The sequence below is a fragment of the Quercus lobata genome, chromosome 5 (genome assembly GCF_001633185.2).
Source record: "Quercus lobata isolate SW786 chromosome 5, ValleyOak3.0 Primary Assembly, whole genome shotgun sequence".
Lineage (NCBI taxonomy): Eukaryota > Viridiplantae > Streptophyta > Magnoliopsida > Fagales > Fagaceae > Quercus > Quercus lobata.
Genome location: NC_044908.1, coordinates 73,328,497 through 73,349,649, shown reverse-complemented (window position 1 = coordinate 73,349,649; position 21,153 = coordinate 73,328,497). Strand labels below are relative to the sequence as shown.

The 21,153-nt window shown below is 33.3% G+C and overlaps 1 protein-coding gene across 1 annotated transcript; it reads left to right on the top strand.

Moving 5' to 3' along the window:
- The first annotated feature begins 5,130 nt into the window (after positions 1-5,130).
- LOC115991096 (zinc finger BED domain-containing protein RICESLEEPER 2-like) lies at positions 5,131-6,870 on the top strand. The gene has a single exon (XM_031114842.1). It carries the CDS (start codon positions 5,131-5,133, stop codon positions 6,868-6,870), a length of 1,740 nt encoding a protein of 579 aa, XP_030970702.1.
- Positions 6,871-21,153: the final 14,283 nt, after the last annotated feature.

The window sequence follows — 21,153 nt, the reverse complement described above, 5'->3', positions numbered from 1 at the left end:
TCAACTTCCTTGTTAGAAGATTGGGTTGACGTTTCCCTCTCTGACGACCAGGAGAAGCCCTCCTCAAGCTCATGACCTGATGGAAAGACCTTGTCGTAGCCTGCTCCCTCACGGACTGACGACTGTTCACTCGTCACTTCTCTAGACATTTGACTACCTACAAGCGATGGAGGTATTCTAAGAACCTAAGTTGACGGCCTTTCTAAAAAATATATATTTTCCCAATCAAAAGAAAAAGGATAAAAGTAAAAAACAAGAGGTAATAAGAGCAAGGGTGACTTACCAAGTAAAACTGACGGACTTTTGAAAGATGATGGTCTTAGCTAAAGCAAGATGATGTGGGCAAATTTCTCAAAGTGATGGGTTCACTTTGATAATCAACAGCAATAAAATAGAGGAAAATGAGGAGGGAGGTGAGGTATATATAAGGGAGGATATGCACAGAAGATGAAACGACACCTTCATCCAGAAGTGGAGCCAATTAAGTTGCGCCACGTGTCCAAGCATTAAATAAAGGTTGCTCGAGGAATCACCCATAAATGATTTTCCCTCTCTCCTGAGCAAAAGAAAATTAATAATAAAGTTCAACTCCATAACCAGTCAGCTTAAGCTGACGAAGCTATGGAGTAGGGGGCAGTTGATAAGGATAAAATTGTAAATATGAACACTGACTGATGGAAAGGCATAGAGCGACGTTCCAAACAAACCCATCGGTCTCACTTGTGTCCATTGACAAGTGACAACAGTAGGGAGTCTACAGCTCTAAGCTGATGGGGTCAGCTTGGGGCGAGGATGGAAAGCTGTCGCCACTAAGTTGAAGGGGATGCACGAGACTGACGGTTCTGAGATGACCTTAACTTAGCTTCCACGCATGCGTGTATAAGGAAATATCTTGTGCCCCACGTTTAGTGTTAATAAAAAAGACTCTTACAAGGAAAGGATTCCACAAAATACGCTCATGAGGACTCCTATAAGGAAAAGACTTCTAAACCAAGGAAGAGATGTCAACCCTCTACTACTATAAAAGCCCCAAAACTCTCACTAACTAAGGTATGCATAATTCACCCCCAGCTCTGGCACTTTAGAGTTGTGAGAAGTTCTAACTTGACCTTCGGAGGGTATTGTTTCGAGCACGTGAGGACCGGGTGACTTACTGTTGATTTTTCAGTATCATCAAAAACAAAGGAGGAAAAGGTATAAACAACCTAAAAAATTCACTAATTGAGATTTTTTGTGTATATTTTTTATGTTTATATTTGAGTAAAAAATAACATATATTATCATTTTAATGTTTATGTTTATGTATATGATTTTTTTTAGTTGAATGTTAATGATTTCAATTATTTTTAAAATTATATATGAAAATAAACAGTAAGTTAGAATATTAGGCTATTTATAACAATAAAATAAATAAATTATATTTAAATACACACAATGAATGTTTCATGATGATTTTTTGAGATCAAAGTTTTTGAGTAGGCTCTAAACTAGTTTTAAAATTTTGAAGATAATCTAACTTCATCTTAGTGAGTTGCTTTCTTACTTATACTTCTATTGATAGTGGTTTAGAGTTAGACATAAGTGCAAAAATTTTTTTTTTTTTTTTTTTTTTTTTTTTTTTTTTTTTTTTTTATGGTGTATTGAAACACTAAAAGTTGATAATATATTTTTGTTTATCTCAAAAGTTGAGAATATCTTGGTTGTTATGCCTTAAAAGAGAGGTTTGTCAGTGGAATACCAATTCTTAGTGATTAATTCAACTTAGAAGATAGGTGTTAGCGTAACAAACTTATAAAGTCTACACATTCCTTTAATAATATCTTTCCTGCAGGATATTAGACATAGTCAAACATTATTATGAAGACAAAATTATGTAAACACTGTTTTATCAATGGTAAAATGTAAAAACACTTAAAATCTTACAAAGTAGTGAATACACTAAAATAAATATCAAGGAAATTAATAGCAAGAAGAATACCAGAATTATGTCTAAGTTTTCTTAAAATACTATATTTAGAGCTTAAAGACACTAGAAATTAAGCATCTCTCACATATATAGTTAGAAATTGATTGGAATGTTAAAAAAAAAAAAAGAAAAAAAAAAAAGGAAGAGGCATAAAAATTAAACAACCTAATCAATTCAGATGTTGATATTTGAGTTTTCATATTTTTATATTCTTATATTTGAATAGAGAATAAATTTTGTCGTGCACTTAAAATAAAAACATATATTCTCTTCTTTTTTGTGTGTATATTATTAAAAAAAACATATATTATTATGCTTTATGTATATGTTTATGAGTATGTTTATTATGTTTTGTATAAAATAATAATTCTTAATTTTATATATTAGTAATGGTATGTGTAAGGGTAAAATTCCCAAGTCAAACAATGGGCCTTGGGCCCTTTACAGAGTTCAACTACAACCAAGGGGAAAATGGGCCGCCAAAACAACTGCCAGGCCAACCCTAATAAGTCCAAACTTATTTAAAAAAGACGTCCGAGGAGGAGTGTCTCCTCGGATGCGCCAAATATGAGCCCAACATGCACCCTATCCATAATGAGGAGTCATTCCAAATAAATATTGGTAGTAAGGATAAGCCTCACAAAGCAGGGAGAAGAACAAGAGCATAGGATGTCCAGAGAGAGGCCTCAACTGCCGCATTAAATGCAAGGAAACTACTTTTCTGGCCGCATTAATGTGGAGAGGACAGGTGAACAGTGTTACCTTGGCCACTGAAACTCACAGAGATGTAGAGAGGATATCCGATGGGACAGACACTCAAGTGAAGGTCCAGATAATCAACAAGTGTAGGGCTCTTATTACTTTAAGGAGTCTATATAAGAGAAGGGCATCCCCATGAAGAAGAGATCAGAAAAAAGTGAGAAGAAAGAGTGAAAGATTATACCCTTTAAATCAGAAACAAAGGTGCACCCATATGTCTCCTCGGACTGAGTATCCAGTAGAGATAAAGGAGGTGTTCTTATATCCAAACCGTTGTCTGGCCTAGAATTAACTAACATTCACTTCGCCAAGTCCTAGTTCTGTAACCCGCTCTCTACAAATTCATTGTCTAAGGTACTTTGGGCCAGAGCCACCTACTTTTGGGCTTGGGCCCCAAAAACTGACCTTACATTATGTATTTCTAAATTATGTATGAAAAATAAATGGTAAATTTGAATTAATTAGTTTATTTATGAAAATAAAAATTACAAAAAAAATTAAATTTTAGAAAATTTAAGCGCACCCATAGTGGTTTGTTGTGAGTATTGTCGATACTATATTTTGTTCGACTTTAAATTTTTGTGTAAACTTCAGTCTTAAATTAAAGGATTTTGTGGATTTATCATTTAAACCAATTTTTTGCTAATTTCAATCAATTTTATGGAGTTAGCCCAAATTTGAATGAGTATAAATTAAAATTTGACTATTGGATCGGGTTAATTTTGGTTTTATATTAAAGAATATGAAATCCACTTCAAATTAACTATTCCCCGAAAAATTTGGGTTTGAAATTGTTAATCATCATAAGGTTAATAATGATAATGAAAATCAAAAGCCATGCGCAGTGGCATGGAAGAGTAATTTGGCTTGGAAAAGATTGAATCTTGAGTGCAAAGAATGGTTAGAAACTGATCTCTAAGTCGTGAGACTTTTTTTATAATAATAAGTGTTTAAAAGGAATCAGGGTAATTTGGAGTGCAGTTTTTGATGGAAAGGGTTTGAAAAATATGTAGAGGCAATGTTTAGTTATGGAATAACAATATTTTAATATTTTGGAGCTCAAAGTAGGTGGGAAACAAAAGAATAACATATATGATTTAGGAACAAGTAGGTTACCGTTAGGACTTAGGAAGCATTGTCTTGAGAGAATAAATCCACTTGTAGATCATAGAGCATTGTTGATGGTGAAAAATAGGGGTGGCAAAAATTATTCATATCCATGAACTCGCCCATTACCTATCTTATTTAGATAAGTCCTAACCCAACCCATTTAAATATTTGGGTTAAATGGGTAAAGACCCATTTGATTATTTAATTAGATGAGTCTAAATGGATAAATCCACTGATACCCACTAAACCCATTTAAATTATAAAATTAAATAAACCCACAAATTACCCACTAAACAGTATAACCTTAAACACTTTCCCTTTCCCTCAAATTTTCTAAGCCAAAACATTCAGCCCTCTCACTCTCACTCTCCTAAACACTTTCCCTCAAATTTTCTCAGTAACCAAACAAAAGTAATTAAAAAAAAAAAAATATCTTCCTTATCTCTCTCTCTCTCTCTTTCTCTCTCTCTCTTGCGTTGCGTTGTGTGTACACCTGTTTCTCTCTCTGAAGCTTCCCGATTCAATCCTTGATCTCCGATTCGCAATCGGAACACAATACTGCGGTGGCCGTTGAATCATTCATCGGTAACTGACCTTATTGAGTGGATTTTGGCATTTGTTGTGCTCAGTGGTTGTGCTCGGTGGTGGTGGTGGTGGTTGTGGACAAAGGTTGATGTGAATGCTCGAATTTGGGATATCTCTCACGCTCTCTTCCAATCGCGCCAACACAGTTCAGGTTTGTCTCTCTCTCAACTCTTCTTCTTCTTCATTTGATTTTTTTGTTTGTTTGTGGGTTTGTCTTTATTTTCTGTTTTTGTTTGTGGGTTTGAAATGTAAATTACGTGTTTGTTGAAATGCTTAGCAGAAGATAATGCTCTCTTTGTTTGTGTCGAACTGAAATGGAGAAATGGGATTTGGGTTATAAGTCAGCAACTAGTTGTGTAGGTAGTACTTTTACTCTAGCATTCTAAACTGATTTTTTGTATAATGATTGAAAAAAAAAACCACTAGTAATAGTTTACTTTGTTCTGTTAGTGTAGACAAACTCACAAGCTCGGTGAAGGTGGCTTTGGACTCGTTAAGATTTTCAAGGTAAGATTAAGATCCCTCTCTCAATTGGGTTTTGAGTTCTAAGTTAATGTCTTTTTCTTTTCTGAGTGTTTGATGATTTGCATCTATCCACTTTTACCTTTTCAAATTGTCACCTATGTTTCTGCCTTTTGTGATTTTGGTTGATTTGAAATACATATTTGTAGAAATTTTCATTTTGATTGTCTTATCTTTTAAGGTGAACCATGTCTGTAACTGAGGGGATGGATGAATTTGAACAAATAGTTTCAAGTGGTAGCAAAATAAGTAGGAGTAGGACTTCTGAAGTGTGGAATGATTTCGAAATATTACCTTCATATGAAGATGGCCATCGAAAAGTCAAGTGCAGAAAATGTACTAATATTTTAACAGTAGATAAGGAGAATGGGACTAGTAATTTACGCCGTCATGCTAAGAAATGTCATCAAGAAAATGATAGTGTGCCTTGCCGTCCTCCCCTTGATCAAGATATGTATTGTGAAAAGATTGCAATGGCAATTATTAGGCATAATTACTCAATTTCATTTGCAGAGCATGAGGTCAATAGAGAGCTTCATATCTTTCTAAATCCCGATGTTAAGCCAATATGTAGGAATACAGCAAAGTCAGATGTTTTGAAAATCTATAAGAGAGAAAGAGAAAATCTCAAACGTGCTTTAGAGTTAGTCCCGGGCAAGATTTGCTTAACATCAGATTTGTGGAAATCTTCCACAACTGATGAGTACATGGTTCTCACTGCACACTACATTGATGCAAATTGGGAGTTGCAAATGAGGGTTTTATGTTTTTCTCATACGCCACCTCCTCGTAGTGGTAAGATTTTGGGAGAGAGATTGTTTAACATTCTAAAAGAATGGGGCATTGAGAAAAAAGTATTTACAATCACTTTAGACAATGCTTCTTACAATGATACCTTGGTGAATAGTTTGAAGAAAAACCCTTCTTTTAGATCATCTTTGCCTTGTAGTGGTGAGTTCTTTTGTGTTCGTTGTGGTGCTCATATTTTAAACCTTATTGTACAAGAAGGTTTGAAAATTATAGAGCATGTTGTGCACAACATACGTGAAAGTGTTAAATATGTGAGAGACAATGATATGAGGAAGTTAAGATTTGCCGAATGTCTTCAAGAACTCCCTAATTTAACTAGTAAGAAAGTGCGACAAGATGTGTCAACAAGATGGAACTCAACATATTTAATGATTGAGACAGCTCTTACATTTCGGGATGCATTTCACAATTTGAGTATTGTTGATGGAAGCTTTCGCACTTGTCCCTTAGATGATGAATGGGATAAGGCTGAGAAGATAGCAAAATTTTTGAAGCCATTTTATGACATCACCACTCTCTTTTCAGGCACTCAATACCCTACTACCAACTTATACTTTCATGGTGTATGGAAAATTCATTTGCGTATTTTAGAAGAGATGGAAGATGAAGATGTAGTAATTAGTGACATGGCAAAAAGCATGAAAGAAAAATTTGATAAATACTGGGATTGTTACAGCATTGTGCTATCATTTGCTGTAATTTTAGATCCTCGGTATAAGTTGCAGTTTGTGGAGTTCAGTTATAAGCGACTTTATGGCACTAATGGGACAATAATGGTGATGGATCTTCGTGACAAGTTATATTCCCTTTTCGAAGGATATTTGCGCGCCACTAATTATGAAGCACACAATATGGTTGAAAATGCATCTAGTAGTGGTGCTAATGAGAAGGTAAGAGATGCTGATATTGCTGGTTTTGATACATTTGAGAGTGAAATTGTTGGTTCAATCAATAGTAAGTCACAATTAGATGTGTATTTGGAAGAGGCCCGGTTTGACCATAACACTCATATGGACTTGGATATTCTTGAATATTGGGAATCACATTGTGGTAGCTTTCCAGAACTTTCACTAATGGCTCGTGACATTATGAGTATTCCTATCACTACCGTTGCCTAAGAGTCAGCGTTTAGCATTGGTGGTCGAATTCTTGATAAGTACCGTAGTTGTCTATTGCCACAAAATGTAGAGGCTTTGTTATGTTCCCGTAGCTGGTTGTTTACTGGGCAGGGTAAATATCTTTTTCATATACTTGTAATTTTTATTAAATTATGCATTCTCCCTTTTTATATTTACTTACTAATTTTTTACTTTGCTAGTTATACCTTATCATGATGACGAGCACCTTGTGGAGGATTTTGAACACCTATGCATTTCTGGACATGTTACATATAATGATGAGGTTTAGGTAATTTTAATAATTCCAACTCAATTAATTCTAATTAAATGCCAAGTAATTTTTTTTTTTGGACTATTTGTTGTTTTTAATATATTTCTATTTAAATGCCTGATGATATGTTGCATTTTTGGTTCCCATGCATTCAAATCATCAAAACAGCCACCATACCCGCTAAACTTTGCAAGAGGGAGAGCTCTAAGCAGTTCCACAATTCCAAAATCCCCTCTGGTTTACAAGAAAATTCGACCACCCTCAAGGAAGCTCAAGACCACATATAAGGCATCAAGGACAAACCTATTTATGTAACTCATTTGCTGATTACTTTCTCTGGTTTCCTGCTAGGATTCTTATTTAAATGAGCTTTAGATGTAAGACATAGGTTTTAAATTTTTAATACTTTGGACTTTCAGATTCTGTTTTGGTAGGAGAATACTTTTCATAATTCTTATCATTTCTTCCAGTTTTGTTTTAGTTGTGTGGGTTGGGACTTTTTGAGTAATGAGAAAACATTTATTTTCGCTCCAATTAATTATAGTTATTTGAAGTTTGTAGCTTTAGATTCACTTGACAAATGAGAAGATTGCAAGAGCATGTACTAGGTAGCATGTTATAATTATCTAAACTTGAACACTAACAAACATCTTAGGCATATTCTCTGCCGTGATCCTAGACCAATCATAATACGCTGTCTGGTTTTGATTGAAAGAGTTTGGCACTTGAGCACCAAGGACCCATGACACTATGCTGTAAGAGTCAATTTGGGATTTACTGCTGTGGCTTTATCCTTGATCACGTAATTGAAGTAGGTCTTGGACGAAGATCCATGGATTACTGAAATGGATGTGATAATTATGTTCTTTGCTGATTAGTTTCTCTTCCATTTGCCTTATTTGTACTAAAACTATATTTGATGAAATCCTAGGTTCCTCCACATTTGATTCTTTAAAGCACATGACAGCCAATTTTGGAGTTGTTTAGGTGCAACCATCTTTGGCTTCAAATTTTAAGTGGTTTTCATTGTGGATGTCAGAGTACTATTCTGATAAAGATTCATTAAAAATTTAAGCTAAAATATAGCTCATTACTGTGTTTGTGGTTTTATTTTTCTCTATGATTGCTGGAGCGTAATTAAGTTTTTGGGCAATGTTAATTAAGGTTATAAATTTTACTGTTCTGATATTGGTGTTGAATTATGAGCTACTTAGTAATTTCTTTAGGTTCCAATCTCTAATCATGTTTTAATGAGTAAGATTAAAATTATAAGACATACATGTGTTTCTAAATTACATAAAATAGAAGTTGCTTATATTTGTTTAAAAGATTTAGCCACACCTAAAATTTTGGATCTTTACGTTTTTAGTGGGATTATGTTAAAAAAATGGATAATGTTGGACCTTATGGAAATATAGCTCATATTCAGGAATCTAGTTTAATTTTTGATATATTTTTTTTGGCTAACTAATTTGACAAATGAGAAAACTTGTATATTTATCATTCTAGGGGTATTTTGGATGTCCAAGGGTATATTGGTAATTTTGAAAGTGTAGGGGGTATTTGGGTATTTAAGGGTATTTTGGTAATTTTGGAAGTCAATAGGGTATTCAACTAGTTTTGGAGGTATTTGGGTCATATTAGGTTAAATGGGCGGATTACTAATTAAATGGATTGGACGGGTAATGGATAATTAATTTATATATAAACGGGTCATAAATGGATAATTACACACCCAACCCATTTATGACCCAACCCGCCCATTTGCCACCCCTAGTGATCAATAAGGCATTCTTCGTCCATAGTGATCATACAATGTTGACAACGTCCAAAATACCCCTTAGGAAATTAAAGCGCATATCACGAAAATTCAACAATAATTCACAAGCATGTCTAGATCAAGTACAGTCGTCCATACCATATTCAAGTATGGACGACCACCAAATACTTATTACAATTCTGAGTATTTTCTACAACCTTAAATGGTTAAATCACTAACTCATATCTCAGAGCGTGAGGTGAATTCCCCGAAATTCGCTCCACTCTCCCCACTAAGTCTACACATCTCCCACAATATTAGTGTTTCTTAACAAGTAGACTCACTCCCAACTCTCATTAAAAGGATCAAGCCTCATTCAACCAAGGTACGTTCTACCATTCACCTATTCATTATTCTTGTGTTTTAGAGAGAAAACTGACTTAATCGTCAGAGGGTCCTTGGCCGGTTCTCCCCGGTCACCCTTGATAGTCTTTTTCTTTCTCTTCAGGTCATCAAATTGTCGTTGTAGCCCAAAGCATTCAACCTACTGATTTTAGTGTTTCATTAGTTGTATTTTGTTGTTCCATGTTTCATAAAAGTTTAAAAATGGTAGACACATAAATAGTGTGCCTTTGTTTCATTTTATAAAAAAGAAACTATATAGTTATTTAAAAAAAAAAAAATGTATATCTTTGTTTCATATTATAAATATTGATTTTTCATTCATTTTAAACTAATTTTAGCATTGAATATAGTGCAAATATTTAACAATTGTAAATGATTAGTGCATTGTATAATTAGAGAATAATATTTAAAAGTTAATAAAAATAAAATAAAAAATCATGAGAATCACCCGTTAAAAACTGGTATTAATTTAATTTTGGTCTTCTAAATTTCTTCTAAAAGTCTCATCGCTTGGAAGACCATTTAGTTGTTCCCTTTGTTAAAAAGGCATATCCGGATTTAGTTGAATTGTGTTCATTGTAACATAATGCACTAATTTTTAATCAATTTGGTACATTATTAATGGAACGCAGATTGCCGCATGGAGGGCCAAGATTATGCCACATGGAGACTCATGATGATCCTAAATATCCCAAGTCTAGAGTCTTCCATACCACATGTGGAAGAAAATATGGATAGTTGGGTTGGGTTGAACCTGACCATTTAGTACAAGACCCAACTCGGTTCCTTATACCATAATTTCTGACCCAACTCAATAGTCGGCCTAATCCAAAGCCTCAAGCCCATTTAGATAAAAAAACGCAGCCAACCCACACCCCTTCAACTCACTCTCAATCACACCAAGCCCAAATTCAAGCCCAACCATTGAGCCGAAATCAAAATACTAAAGCCCATAATCAAATTTTCTCAACCTTAGAGCCCAGATCAGAAATGCACATCAAGCCCACATTAGATGCACAAGCCCAATCTCATAATCAAACCCATTCAACCACGTAGGCCCAATCTGAAATCCATACAACTCCCAGCCCGCTGAAATAAAAATGCAACAACTTACTTAAATTTAAACCCAACAATCCCAAGGTTCAAGCCCTTAGAATTATCAGCCCTTTAGGCCCTAATCTGAATTGAAATAAATTCCACAAGCCCATTCCCATTAAAAAGAACCAAAATCAAAATATAATCCATCAAGCCCATACTCAATTTTCAACTCAATAAAGCTCATTTAAATACAAAAATTCATCAAGCCCACTCAAAGAATAAAAATATCCAAACCCATTCCAACACAATGGCCCAACCCGAAACTTCCAAAGATTTCATCCGAACCCCAATACTCTTCCAAAATTGTATTTGACCACCTATACTTTCCCTAAATCACAAAAGAGCCCCAAAACTTTAAAAATTGCACAAAAAATCCTTAAGCTTCCAAGAATTGTAAAATCACCATTCCAATCTTAAATTTCATAAAAAAAAAAAAAAAAAAAAAATTTTCTTTCAACATTGATAAAATTGTTAAATGACGTTACTTTCACACTTTAAGAGAATTTAACCATTATGTTCCTTATTGTCTTTTGGTATCTTTTTGCATGAGAAAAATTCTTGGATAAATTCCAAATATGGGATATGGGATTGTTGCCATGCTATGAAATGAGGTTAGCCATTGAACAAGCAATTTATCGCTTCCAAATAAATATGTGATCTAAGCATGTCTACTTGCATAGTTACAAAACAAACTCTTTCCAAATAGCTAATTGCCAAATGTTTGAGAACAAACTCTTTCCAAATAGCTAATTGCCAAATGTTTGAGTTACTGTTTAAATAGTGAAAAATAGGAATATTTTGAAAACAAGGTATTATTCTTAGGGTGGCCGTCATGAGCAGTTGCAACTCTAGGAATTTTTTCCAAGGTAGTAATTATGAAACTTAAATTATACAAAATCTAATAAAAAGAGAAATTTATATATTGACCAAAAAAAATATATGCACAAATACATAAAGTCTTACAATTTCATTCTATGAGTTTTATTATTTTGAAATTGTTGCATGATAGTCTTGTTATCAACATTGCAAGCTACATATTTTTCAAACTTTTAGTTTAACGAATTTTTTTTCTTAAGCTTTTCTTTTTTGTTTGTAAAGGTCTAATATATTGTTAAGGGAACCAAAATTTAAGGACAAAATTTGGCTACAAACTTAGTTGTAGTCTAAGGCTACAACTCTCACTAAACAAAGTAACATAGCTACATATTTTGAAAATCTAACTCTTAAATTATATGTTTTTTTTATGTATTTAAAATACATGCCAAATTTCATGCCAATAAAGTGTTATTTACAATTTGATCTATAAACTTATTTTTATGTATAATTTTAAATTACAAAAAATTTAAAATTTAAACATTTGATTACTAACATAGCTATTGATCTTTATCTGTGTCAGGGTGGTCCTGTGACCACCCTGGATGAATGTGGTGCTGCCCCTAGTCATGAGGTGCCTAATATTCTCTATGTATAACCAAACATCGGACTCCATATCTTTGGTTCAAAACATTTGCTTATATATTTTGCTTTTAGCTAATAATAATAGGGGTGTACATGAGTTAGGTTGGGTTGGGTTAAGGGGATTTTTTGACCCAACCCACCATGGTGGGTCAAAAAAAATTCAACCCAACCCATCACACAAATCCAACCCAACCCAAATGGGTTGGGTTGGGTTGGGTTGGACCCATAGGTTGGACAAATTTATTATTATTATTATTATTATTATTATTATTATTATTAAATTGAGTAAAAAAAATAAATATAAATATATTTTAAAAAAACCCAAAGATTAGTATCAATGTAACTCCTTAAAAGCAAACAACACTAATGACTAAACAACAATAATAATTTACTAGGGTTTTTGTAAACTAATTGGCTTTGATATAAGATAGAAAGAGCTGATTATTTCAAAAATTTTATTAATAATATAATATATTTTAAATATATATTAAATATATGGGTGGGTCGGGTCGAATTTGGCGAGTTTGGAATTTTATGACCCAAACCCAACCCAGCCCGCTATCAAAATTTTTTTTGTAACCCAAACCAACCCACCAAGCCCTAAAAACCGATCCAACCCGGTGAGTTGGGTTAGGTCGGGTCGCTTTTGGCTGGTTGGCTGCACACTCCTAAATAATAAAATGAGTTAGATATAAGTGATCAATCACACCTTAGAACTCAATATTTTGTGGCGACTCCTAAAAAATGGAAAAATAAATAAATAATAAAAAAAAACTCACTCACACACACACAATTGGTGTCTTGGTCTAATGATAAAGACTTATTATCAGTAGCGTACATCACAAATTGATACTCTTAAAAAAGAAAAAAAAAAGAAAAAAAAAAAGACCAAGCATCCACACAAGTAACACATTTTACACACGTATTACTAAGAACCCCAAAAGTAGGGGTCAGCCTGAAAATCTAGGGTTTGACAAGCACCTCGAGACATGGCCTGTGATGTTTGTCAATTAAATGGCTCTCATGTGTAATGTACTAATGTTAGATCTTGTTCTATGTTTTTTTTTTACTCCATCTGGTTGTAATAGTGTGGCTTGTAATTGTAAGTTGTCTTCATTATTTTGTTCTACATGTGCAGATCCATGTGTTTGGTTGGAGGAATTGACTCCCTGTTTTGTATTAGTTGCATTTGTGATGTAGACACACTATTAAAACTCTTCCAGCAAAGGACCATAAGAAGCCATCAATGATTCCTTAGATCCCATTCAAGATCAAAATCAAAGACTGAAATTTATAGACAGAAACAAATAGTCTCCAAAGCACCCTATATATAAGAGCTAAGCCTTGTACCCAAACTTTATTTCTTGATTGACTTTGCTCCAATTACCAGCTATACCAAGAGGTCCAAGACCCATAAATTATCGAGATGATTTATAATTAATAGCCCAATTACCCTTATATCGACCCCAAACAGGAGTAGACCGCCTCACCATTATCATTGAATCAACATCACTCTGAGTAGAGCTATCATATATTGTTTCCTTCAATTTATTGTTATTTTCTTATTTTATAGTTTTTTTTTTTTTTTTTTTTTTTTGAGATAGGAAAGAATGTAAAGTCACATGAGATATCAGTTTAAAAGAAAACCGAGTTTTTTTAAGAGATTGATTGGAATGGTAGCTTCTCAAATAATTCTTCATTGGTGCATTACTTTGTTATTTGTGGGTCAATAAAGCAAAAGTTATCTCATAAAAAACTAAAAACATATTATGGAAAAACTTGATTTAAATTCAATTTGTAAAGATAAAAACTTATAGATTTTAATTACTTAATAATATATAACTTATTCAATTTTATATGAAAGATAGTTCCTCAATAAAACTTATTATATTGAAAATTTTGAAAAAGTTATTGAATTAAGAATTTTTAACTCAATTTTTTAATTTGTCATTCATTCATTTAACTTTAATAAATTTTTGAATTTAATTATTCCTTCTAGTTCCTCCAATACAAAGAAAGCAAATGAAAATTGGATGAAGGCAAACAGGAGGACCATGTTAGAAAATGAATGAAAGTTAAAGGACTAAAATGAAAAACAAAAAAGCTTAAAACATTGAATTGAAAACATATCAAAGTTAGAGGGATGAGATTGTTAATTCACCCAAGTAAGGCATTTTCCTCTATTTTGAGAGGATTAAAAATGGTACCTCATTGATAGCTATTAAGATTCAATTGAGAGTTGTAATTTTGGAGCATTTGGTAAAGTAGGAAGATAGAGTTTTGAACAACTTAGACGACTTTGATTGTGATTGGCCTTATTTATATGATTTTAGATATTCTTGTTTTGCTTTCAGATTATATGACATTGGAGTTTCCTTTTCAATTAGAACTTCTAATGTGTCTGTGTACGTTGTGGGTAAAAAAAAAAAAAGGTACTTGAGTCAGTAGAGAATCAAGTGATAACTTTTGAAGGATTGATAATTGTTAGACACTATGCAGGGGTGGAGTTAGAAATTTATCTTTGGGGGGCCGGTCAAGACTAAATAATCATATTGATTCACAAAAAATATATGTGTCTATTTATGTATGTATGACCCATCATCAATACTCTAATGAATTTTTGTAAAGAGATTGAAGAGAGTTAGTGTAAGACTATGGGAATATTTGCATTGAGTGATGGGTTCTTTTGGAAGGGACTGGAAAGTAGAATATTGAAAAATACATATTAAAAAGACTGAAAAATACATTAAAAAGTGAGTAAAACTGTAAAACTTATAAAAGTTGTGGGCTTGTTGATGTGTTGGGGGGAGGAGAGATGGAGGAAAGACTGAAAAAAAGTCAAAAGTAATTAAGTAAATATGAATGAAATAAGTAGTTAAGGACACATGGGGGGCCAGTTAGTTTCATTTGAAGGGCCAGCTTTTACAACAATTCTGTATAACCTATTTTTTAGCAGCTATAATAAATTTTTGAGCATTTTTGGTGTGGCGATGGCCCCCCATTGTAAAACATAGCTCCGCCCCTGACACTATGTATTTAGATCATACCCAAAAGTGATTAATTGATGGTGTCATTAAATTAAACCCTTCTAAACAAAAAATTATATATTTTATGGGATGGTGTTATAAAACATTTCTCACAACATGAGAGTTTTCACACGTGGATCTCACACATTGTGAGAGAGAGGTTTCGTGAACCTCCTGAGCAACCTATGATCACTTCCAAATCCTGTATTTATAATAATTAGAGATATACTTTGCCCAAGACGAAATATTTGTAAAGTGTCTCTAGTAATCCACTTTTATAGAAAATAATCATATCTTTTTTTTTTTTTTTTGTTGTCTCTCTCCCACTTTCCTACCCAACCAAACATATTAGTTTCCGACAGTGCATTCAGGTCCCATTCAAAGAATTAAGAATCCCAAGGCCCTAGTTCACATGGTTCCTAGTATTACCATTACCTGACCTTTAAGAAGCACGTCATCAAGAATTAAGAACCCCAAGGCCCCAGTTCATATGTGCTACAATATTGCAGGTCGTAAAGTTATATGTTTTTTTAATCTTTTAGAAGTAATAGCAGAAATATATTTAGGTGTACAACGTTTAGATTCATAAAATTTGATAGCTTTCATGTTTTGCAAATTCTTTTAATTCTATTCAAGGTAGCACTGCATGCCAGCGAACCAGGACTACGTCGGACTACGTTTTTATTTTCAGAAGCCGAAGCAGTAAAACTTAAATGGATTTTAAGGCCCAACCTTCACTTAACTCAGTGTCATATTTGACAGTCATCACTCACCCATCGCAATAACTATTTACTATTCTTATGTCATTATCATAGAAAAGATGAAGCCCGGTATATAAAACTATTCAAAACATTGAAAGCAATCACATCAAATCAATTAAATTAAATTAATAACTTCAAAAATAAATTCTATTCAAGGTAGCACTGCACGCCGGTGAACCAGGACTACGTTTTTATTTTCAGAAGCCGAAGCGGTAAAACTTAAATGGATTTTAAGGCCCAACCTCCAGTTAACTCAGAGTGTCATATTTGATAGCCATCACTCACTCATCACAATAATTATATTATTCTTTTAGAGCATTTGCAGCAGTGTAGGTATAATGCTATAATGCTATATTTTAGTTATACTAACACTAAAATTATGCTCCAGCAGTGGAGCTATATCTTTTTTTTTTTAGCTCTACATGAACAGTGTACATCTATCTATAGATGTGCACTATTCATGAGAGCTAAAAAAAAAAACATTATTTTATTCTAACTTTTTATTAAAAAAAAGTCTATCTCTCTCTCATTCACTCTCATTCACTCTCACCGTGCCTCTCTCTCTCTCTCTCTCTCTCTCTCTCTCATTAACTCTCATCTCATCTCTCTCAGTCTCACTCTCTCAACTCCGATATCTCTCTCAACCTCACTCTCTCAATATTGTGCTCCAGCCGCTAGGTCGTGGTTGTGCTCCGGCCTTATGGATCGAAGTGGCTTTCCGTGGATCATGGTTGTGCTCCGGCCTCGTGGATCGAAGTGGCTTCCCTCACCTCCACTCCACCGCTAGGTCGTGGTTGTGCTCTGGTGTGGGTTGGTATCGAGGTTGAGATCGGTGTGTGGGTTTGATTTGTGATGGCTGGGTCCGATTTGTGATTTGTTGCTGTGGGTTCAATTTGGATTGGTTTTTTTTTTTTTTTTTTTTTTGTGGACTGGTGGCTGGTGGTGGTGGTTGTGGGTGTGGCTGATGGTAGAGGTGGTTGTGGATTTGTGATTTTGTGGCTGTGGGTTCGATTTGGGTTGGTTTTTTTTTTTTTGGACTGGTGGCCGGTGGTGGTGGTGGTGGTGGTGGTTGTGGGTGTGGCTGATGGTAGAGGTGGTTGTGGATGGTGTTTTGGATGTTTTTTTGGATAGTGGGATATATTATTTTATTATAGTGGTTATATTATTTTATTGTAAATTTTATATTATTTTATTGTGTTGAAAACTAAAATAAATCCACTGCTGCAGCATATATGTAGGTAAAATAAATAAAGTAACTTTTTGTGTAACTAAAAAGTTAAAAATTTATATCCACTGCTGTGGATGCTCTAATGTCAATATCATAGAAAAGATGAAGCCCGGTATATAAAACTATTCAAAACATTGAAAGCAATCACATCAAATAAATTAAATTAAATTAATAACTTCAAAAACAATCTTACAAGTTAAAACTTATAATAATGTAAAATGCTTTATTACAATGCACGATTAGAAACCCCCCCCCCCCCCCCTCCCAAAAAAGAAAAAAAAAGAAAGAAGAACAGTTTTGTTAGAATTGATGGTTAATTATTAAACATAAACCCTTTTTTTTTTTTTTTTTGCTAGGTGTGGGGTGCAGTTTTTTGCATGTAGCTACATGTCTCCTACTGGAAGTGTGATTTTACTAAACCCGGATTTGTTTTAAAGAGTTCAACTCGAAACTCGACATTGGGCTGCATAGACCAATGGCTTCCGGTAAATTTTTAAGCCTACAAAATAGATGCAGCCCAAAGTCTTAGAATCATGATAATGATTAAAATAAAGAAATAATATGCTTTGATTAAATGGTGAGTTGATACATTATTATTATGTATATTAAGTGATATCCAATATTAGAAAATAATTAATTAGATATCAAATGTCCAATAATGGGATGAGTCCAATAGTCCATATCCAGCTGCAGTTCATGATTTATGTTCAACATAATAAGATATGTTCAACAATGGTCCATATCCAAATAATATATGTCCAATGGTAGTTCATTTCCAAAAAATATGTGTCCAGTGGTGATTCATGTCCAAATAATATATGTGTAATGGTGGTAGATTGATTTATTAATATGTATATTCATTAATAAAGTATTAGTGAGATCATGTTTATTAAATAGTGAGATGATATTAAAGTAACTTGCATCCAGCGGTAAAATAATAATGAGTTAACATATACTTAATAATATAATTTCAAAAATGGAGAAAGTATTGACTTATCTTCATAGTCTGCATCTCCAGCCATATAGCAGCAGTGGACTTGTAATATTTTAGCAACATGATGAAATGAGTCCAACGGTACAGTAGGATATTATGAGTCCTTTCAATGGTGACTTCATGATTGAAGGGGAAAAATTTGTGCAATTGGATGAAGAGAGAATATGTCCAACCGTGTGCACAAGTTGGTTAAGTTTATCCCTTTTATCATGCACTTAAATGATTTTCCCCATGCAATACTCTTTTAGTTTTTAGTCGAGTATAAGTGATATTGTCTTCCATAAAAAGGGTTTTTAATTTTATAAGTTTGTGTCTTTTATAAGAATAGCTTTAAGTATTAGAAATGTATGTCTTTAATGAGAATGACTTTAATATGAAGTCTTTGTGCCTTTTAATAGAAGGCCTTAATATTGATGTTCATATGCCTTCCATGAGAAAGGGTTTTTGTAATGTGTTCTTGGAAGAGTGTTTGGTATCTTTTAAGATGTATGGAGATGGTAAGAAATATATATATATATATATATATATATATATATATATATATATATATATATATATATATATATGTTTTATGAGATATGGTGTTTGTAAGATAGATTAGAAACATATATGTGGGAAGTATGTATGGGTAGTTTGTGAGGAATGTATTTGTAAAATATATGGAAGTATGAGATAGATAATATGAAGGTTAAATGTAGTAAAAGCTGCTGGTGGAGTTGTTTTTTGTGTTATGACATTGGTTATGTTGCTTTCTAAGAAGTGAGGTATTGTAAGAGAAATAGAGAGAGATGGAAAATGTGTTTATGAGCAGCAAAATGATGATATTTTAGAATAATGGAGTGTGGGAAAGATTGGTAATGGATAATAGTATGTTGTAATGTGTGTGTTGTATTGTTATCTATGAAGAGAGATTTTGTAAGAGAGATGGAGAAGTATGAAAATGTGTATGTGGCAGCAAAGTGAATGAAGTTTTAGAATATGGGGGTGAGAGAGGGATGGATAGATTCCCCTAATATGTGTGGCTTGGTCCTCTTTATATAGAGCTAAGTATGTAACTAGATTATAATTAGTTGAAGGGAAATTCAACAAATAAGAAAAAGTCTTTGACAAAGTAGGTGGTTTCATTAGTGGGTTTTTGTTTTTTAGCCGAAAGATGAAAATTTAAGACTTTGATGTTATTGGAGTTACTGTTACAGTTGTCAGTCACAGCTGTTACAGCTGGATGATGTCATTTGAATGACATCTTTTGCTGGAGGAAAATATTTGGCATTAAATTCATGGTTTGACTAAAAATGATAAGATAATCTTTATAGGATCCTTCTATTTCTGGTACTACAGCTGGAGGCTAAGAATCTTAGCTTAAAATGGTAGGACTTCTTTTATGAGATCCTTACTTCTTTGCGTATGACAACAAGCTGCTGAGATTGAGCATTAATGGGTAAGTGATGTCATTTTAGGACATGTATCAACCCGCTGGAGCTATTGCAGCTTCTGCTGGAGCTGTTGTAACTTCTGCTGGAGTTGTTGCAGTTTTTGCAGAAGCTGTTTCTGTAAAAGCTGTTTCTGCAGAAGCTGATGCTACTTCTACTGGAGCTGCTGTTGGTATTTTTGGCTAAATTTTCTCTTTTGGAAAATTATATGTTTAGTCCATATATAATTTTGGTGAGTAATAGACTAGTTGGTTGATATTTGATGAAGTTTTAGAAATGTAATTATGGTCTTTTTTATTTTAACCAAATTTTGGAGAGTAAGGAGAGCATTTAATGCTAGATATGAGATATTAATAAATATTTAGCCATGTGCTTGGAATTGATTTAGATGATAATAATATAATTTATATGAAATACTATAATTACATTTTTTAACTTATATTATATGATGAACATTAATTTTTATGTAAAGAGTATGGAGAGTTTTATCATTTTAAGTGTTATGTGATATGAGAGGCTTACCAAATGTTACCTATTGCACACTAACCCGTAAGAGTTCAGAGAATTAGGGAAGATATGCCAAGCAACATGCTTTCCTTTTATCAACTTTGAACCACTAGAGTTTTATTAAATATACTTTTTGGCTCTTCAAATCACGACTCTGAAAATTCCCTCGATGAGACTCATGAGCTTGGATCATGAGCAGAAAATGAGATGTTGTGCCATGAGCTCGAATTATGGGCTTTGATGAGGTTATATTGCCATGAGTTTTGGACCATAGGCTTTAGCGTCATTTTGTGAATATGGACTCTTTTGGGCTTTAAAAGAGATTTTCCCAAAATTCATGATAGTGTTGACGTGGTGCGAGTCACCAATGAAATGAAGTCATGTGGTGTGAAAAATTTGTCCTCAACACTAGGTATATGTGAGATGTAGGGGTGGAAACAAGAAGTAATGTCATAAATTTTGATATTAATGAGTTTCCAATTCCAGCATCTCCCCTTTTGCAAGCTTTTATAGTCTCTTTAAGCTAGCTGCTACCAGTATTACATGCCGGTGAATAAGTATTTACTAAAAAACAAAGTTTAGCTACAAAATTAGTTGTAACCTAACGCTACAATTTTATTCAATAAAATAAATATTACAACATATTTTGAAAATCTAATTATTGAATTGTATGTTTTTTACACTATTAATATATGTGGGGTACAAGAATTTAAATAAGGTAATTGCGCCACATGTCATACCCATGGCCGAGGGGGCCATTATCGTGCCGAAAAGGTCACACCCTCAGACAGTAAAGCCATGTCAATGGCACGTTACTGGAGGAGGTCATACTGTAGAGAAAAAACTTTGGAGAAGGGGTTAGCACTAACATGACTGAAGGGATGGTGGTTGCCACCATATTTAATGCATCCCACCAAACCTCCTGGCTACATTTATGTGGAAAACAAGGTTGTCAAAATTGGGATCCTATGTAGGATCGTTGAAGGTAGGTGGGATCGTAGATCGTAGAATCGGATCGTGAATCGTAAGATCCTACATATTTTCAGATTTAAAGCAAAAAACACATTGATTATGACTTTATATGTTGAATAATCACGTGACTTATAAATTCATCCATAAAAAAACTTAGATTTGTATCATATGATATAATTTTTATGTCATATATTGCTAAGTTTATACTAACGAAACAAATATATTTAAGTTTTGACTTAATGTATCTAAAAAGTTCAATAAATATTTAATTAGCAACCAAATACCAAAATATTTATCAAAACATAAGGAAAATATTTTTAAGTTCTAAGTTCTAAGTTCCAAATTTGAAATCCAAAATAAATTAGTAAATGGAA

Coding starts and splice junctions, on each gene's coding strand:
- LOC115991096 (XM_031114842.1), top strand. CDS start 5,131: ATGTCTGTAACTGAGGGGATGGATGAATTTGAACAAATAGTTTCAAGT.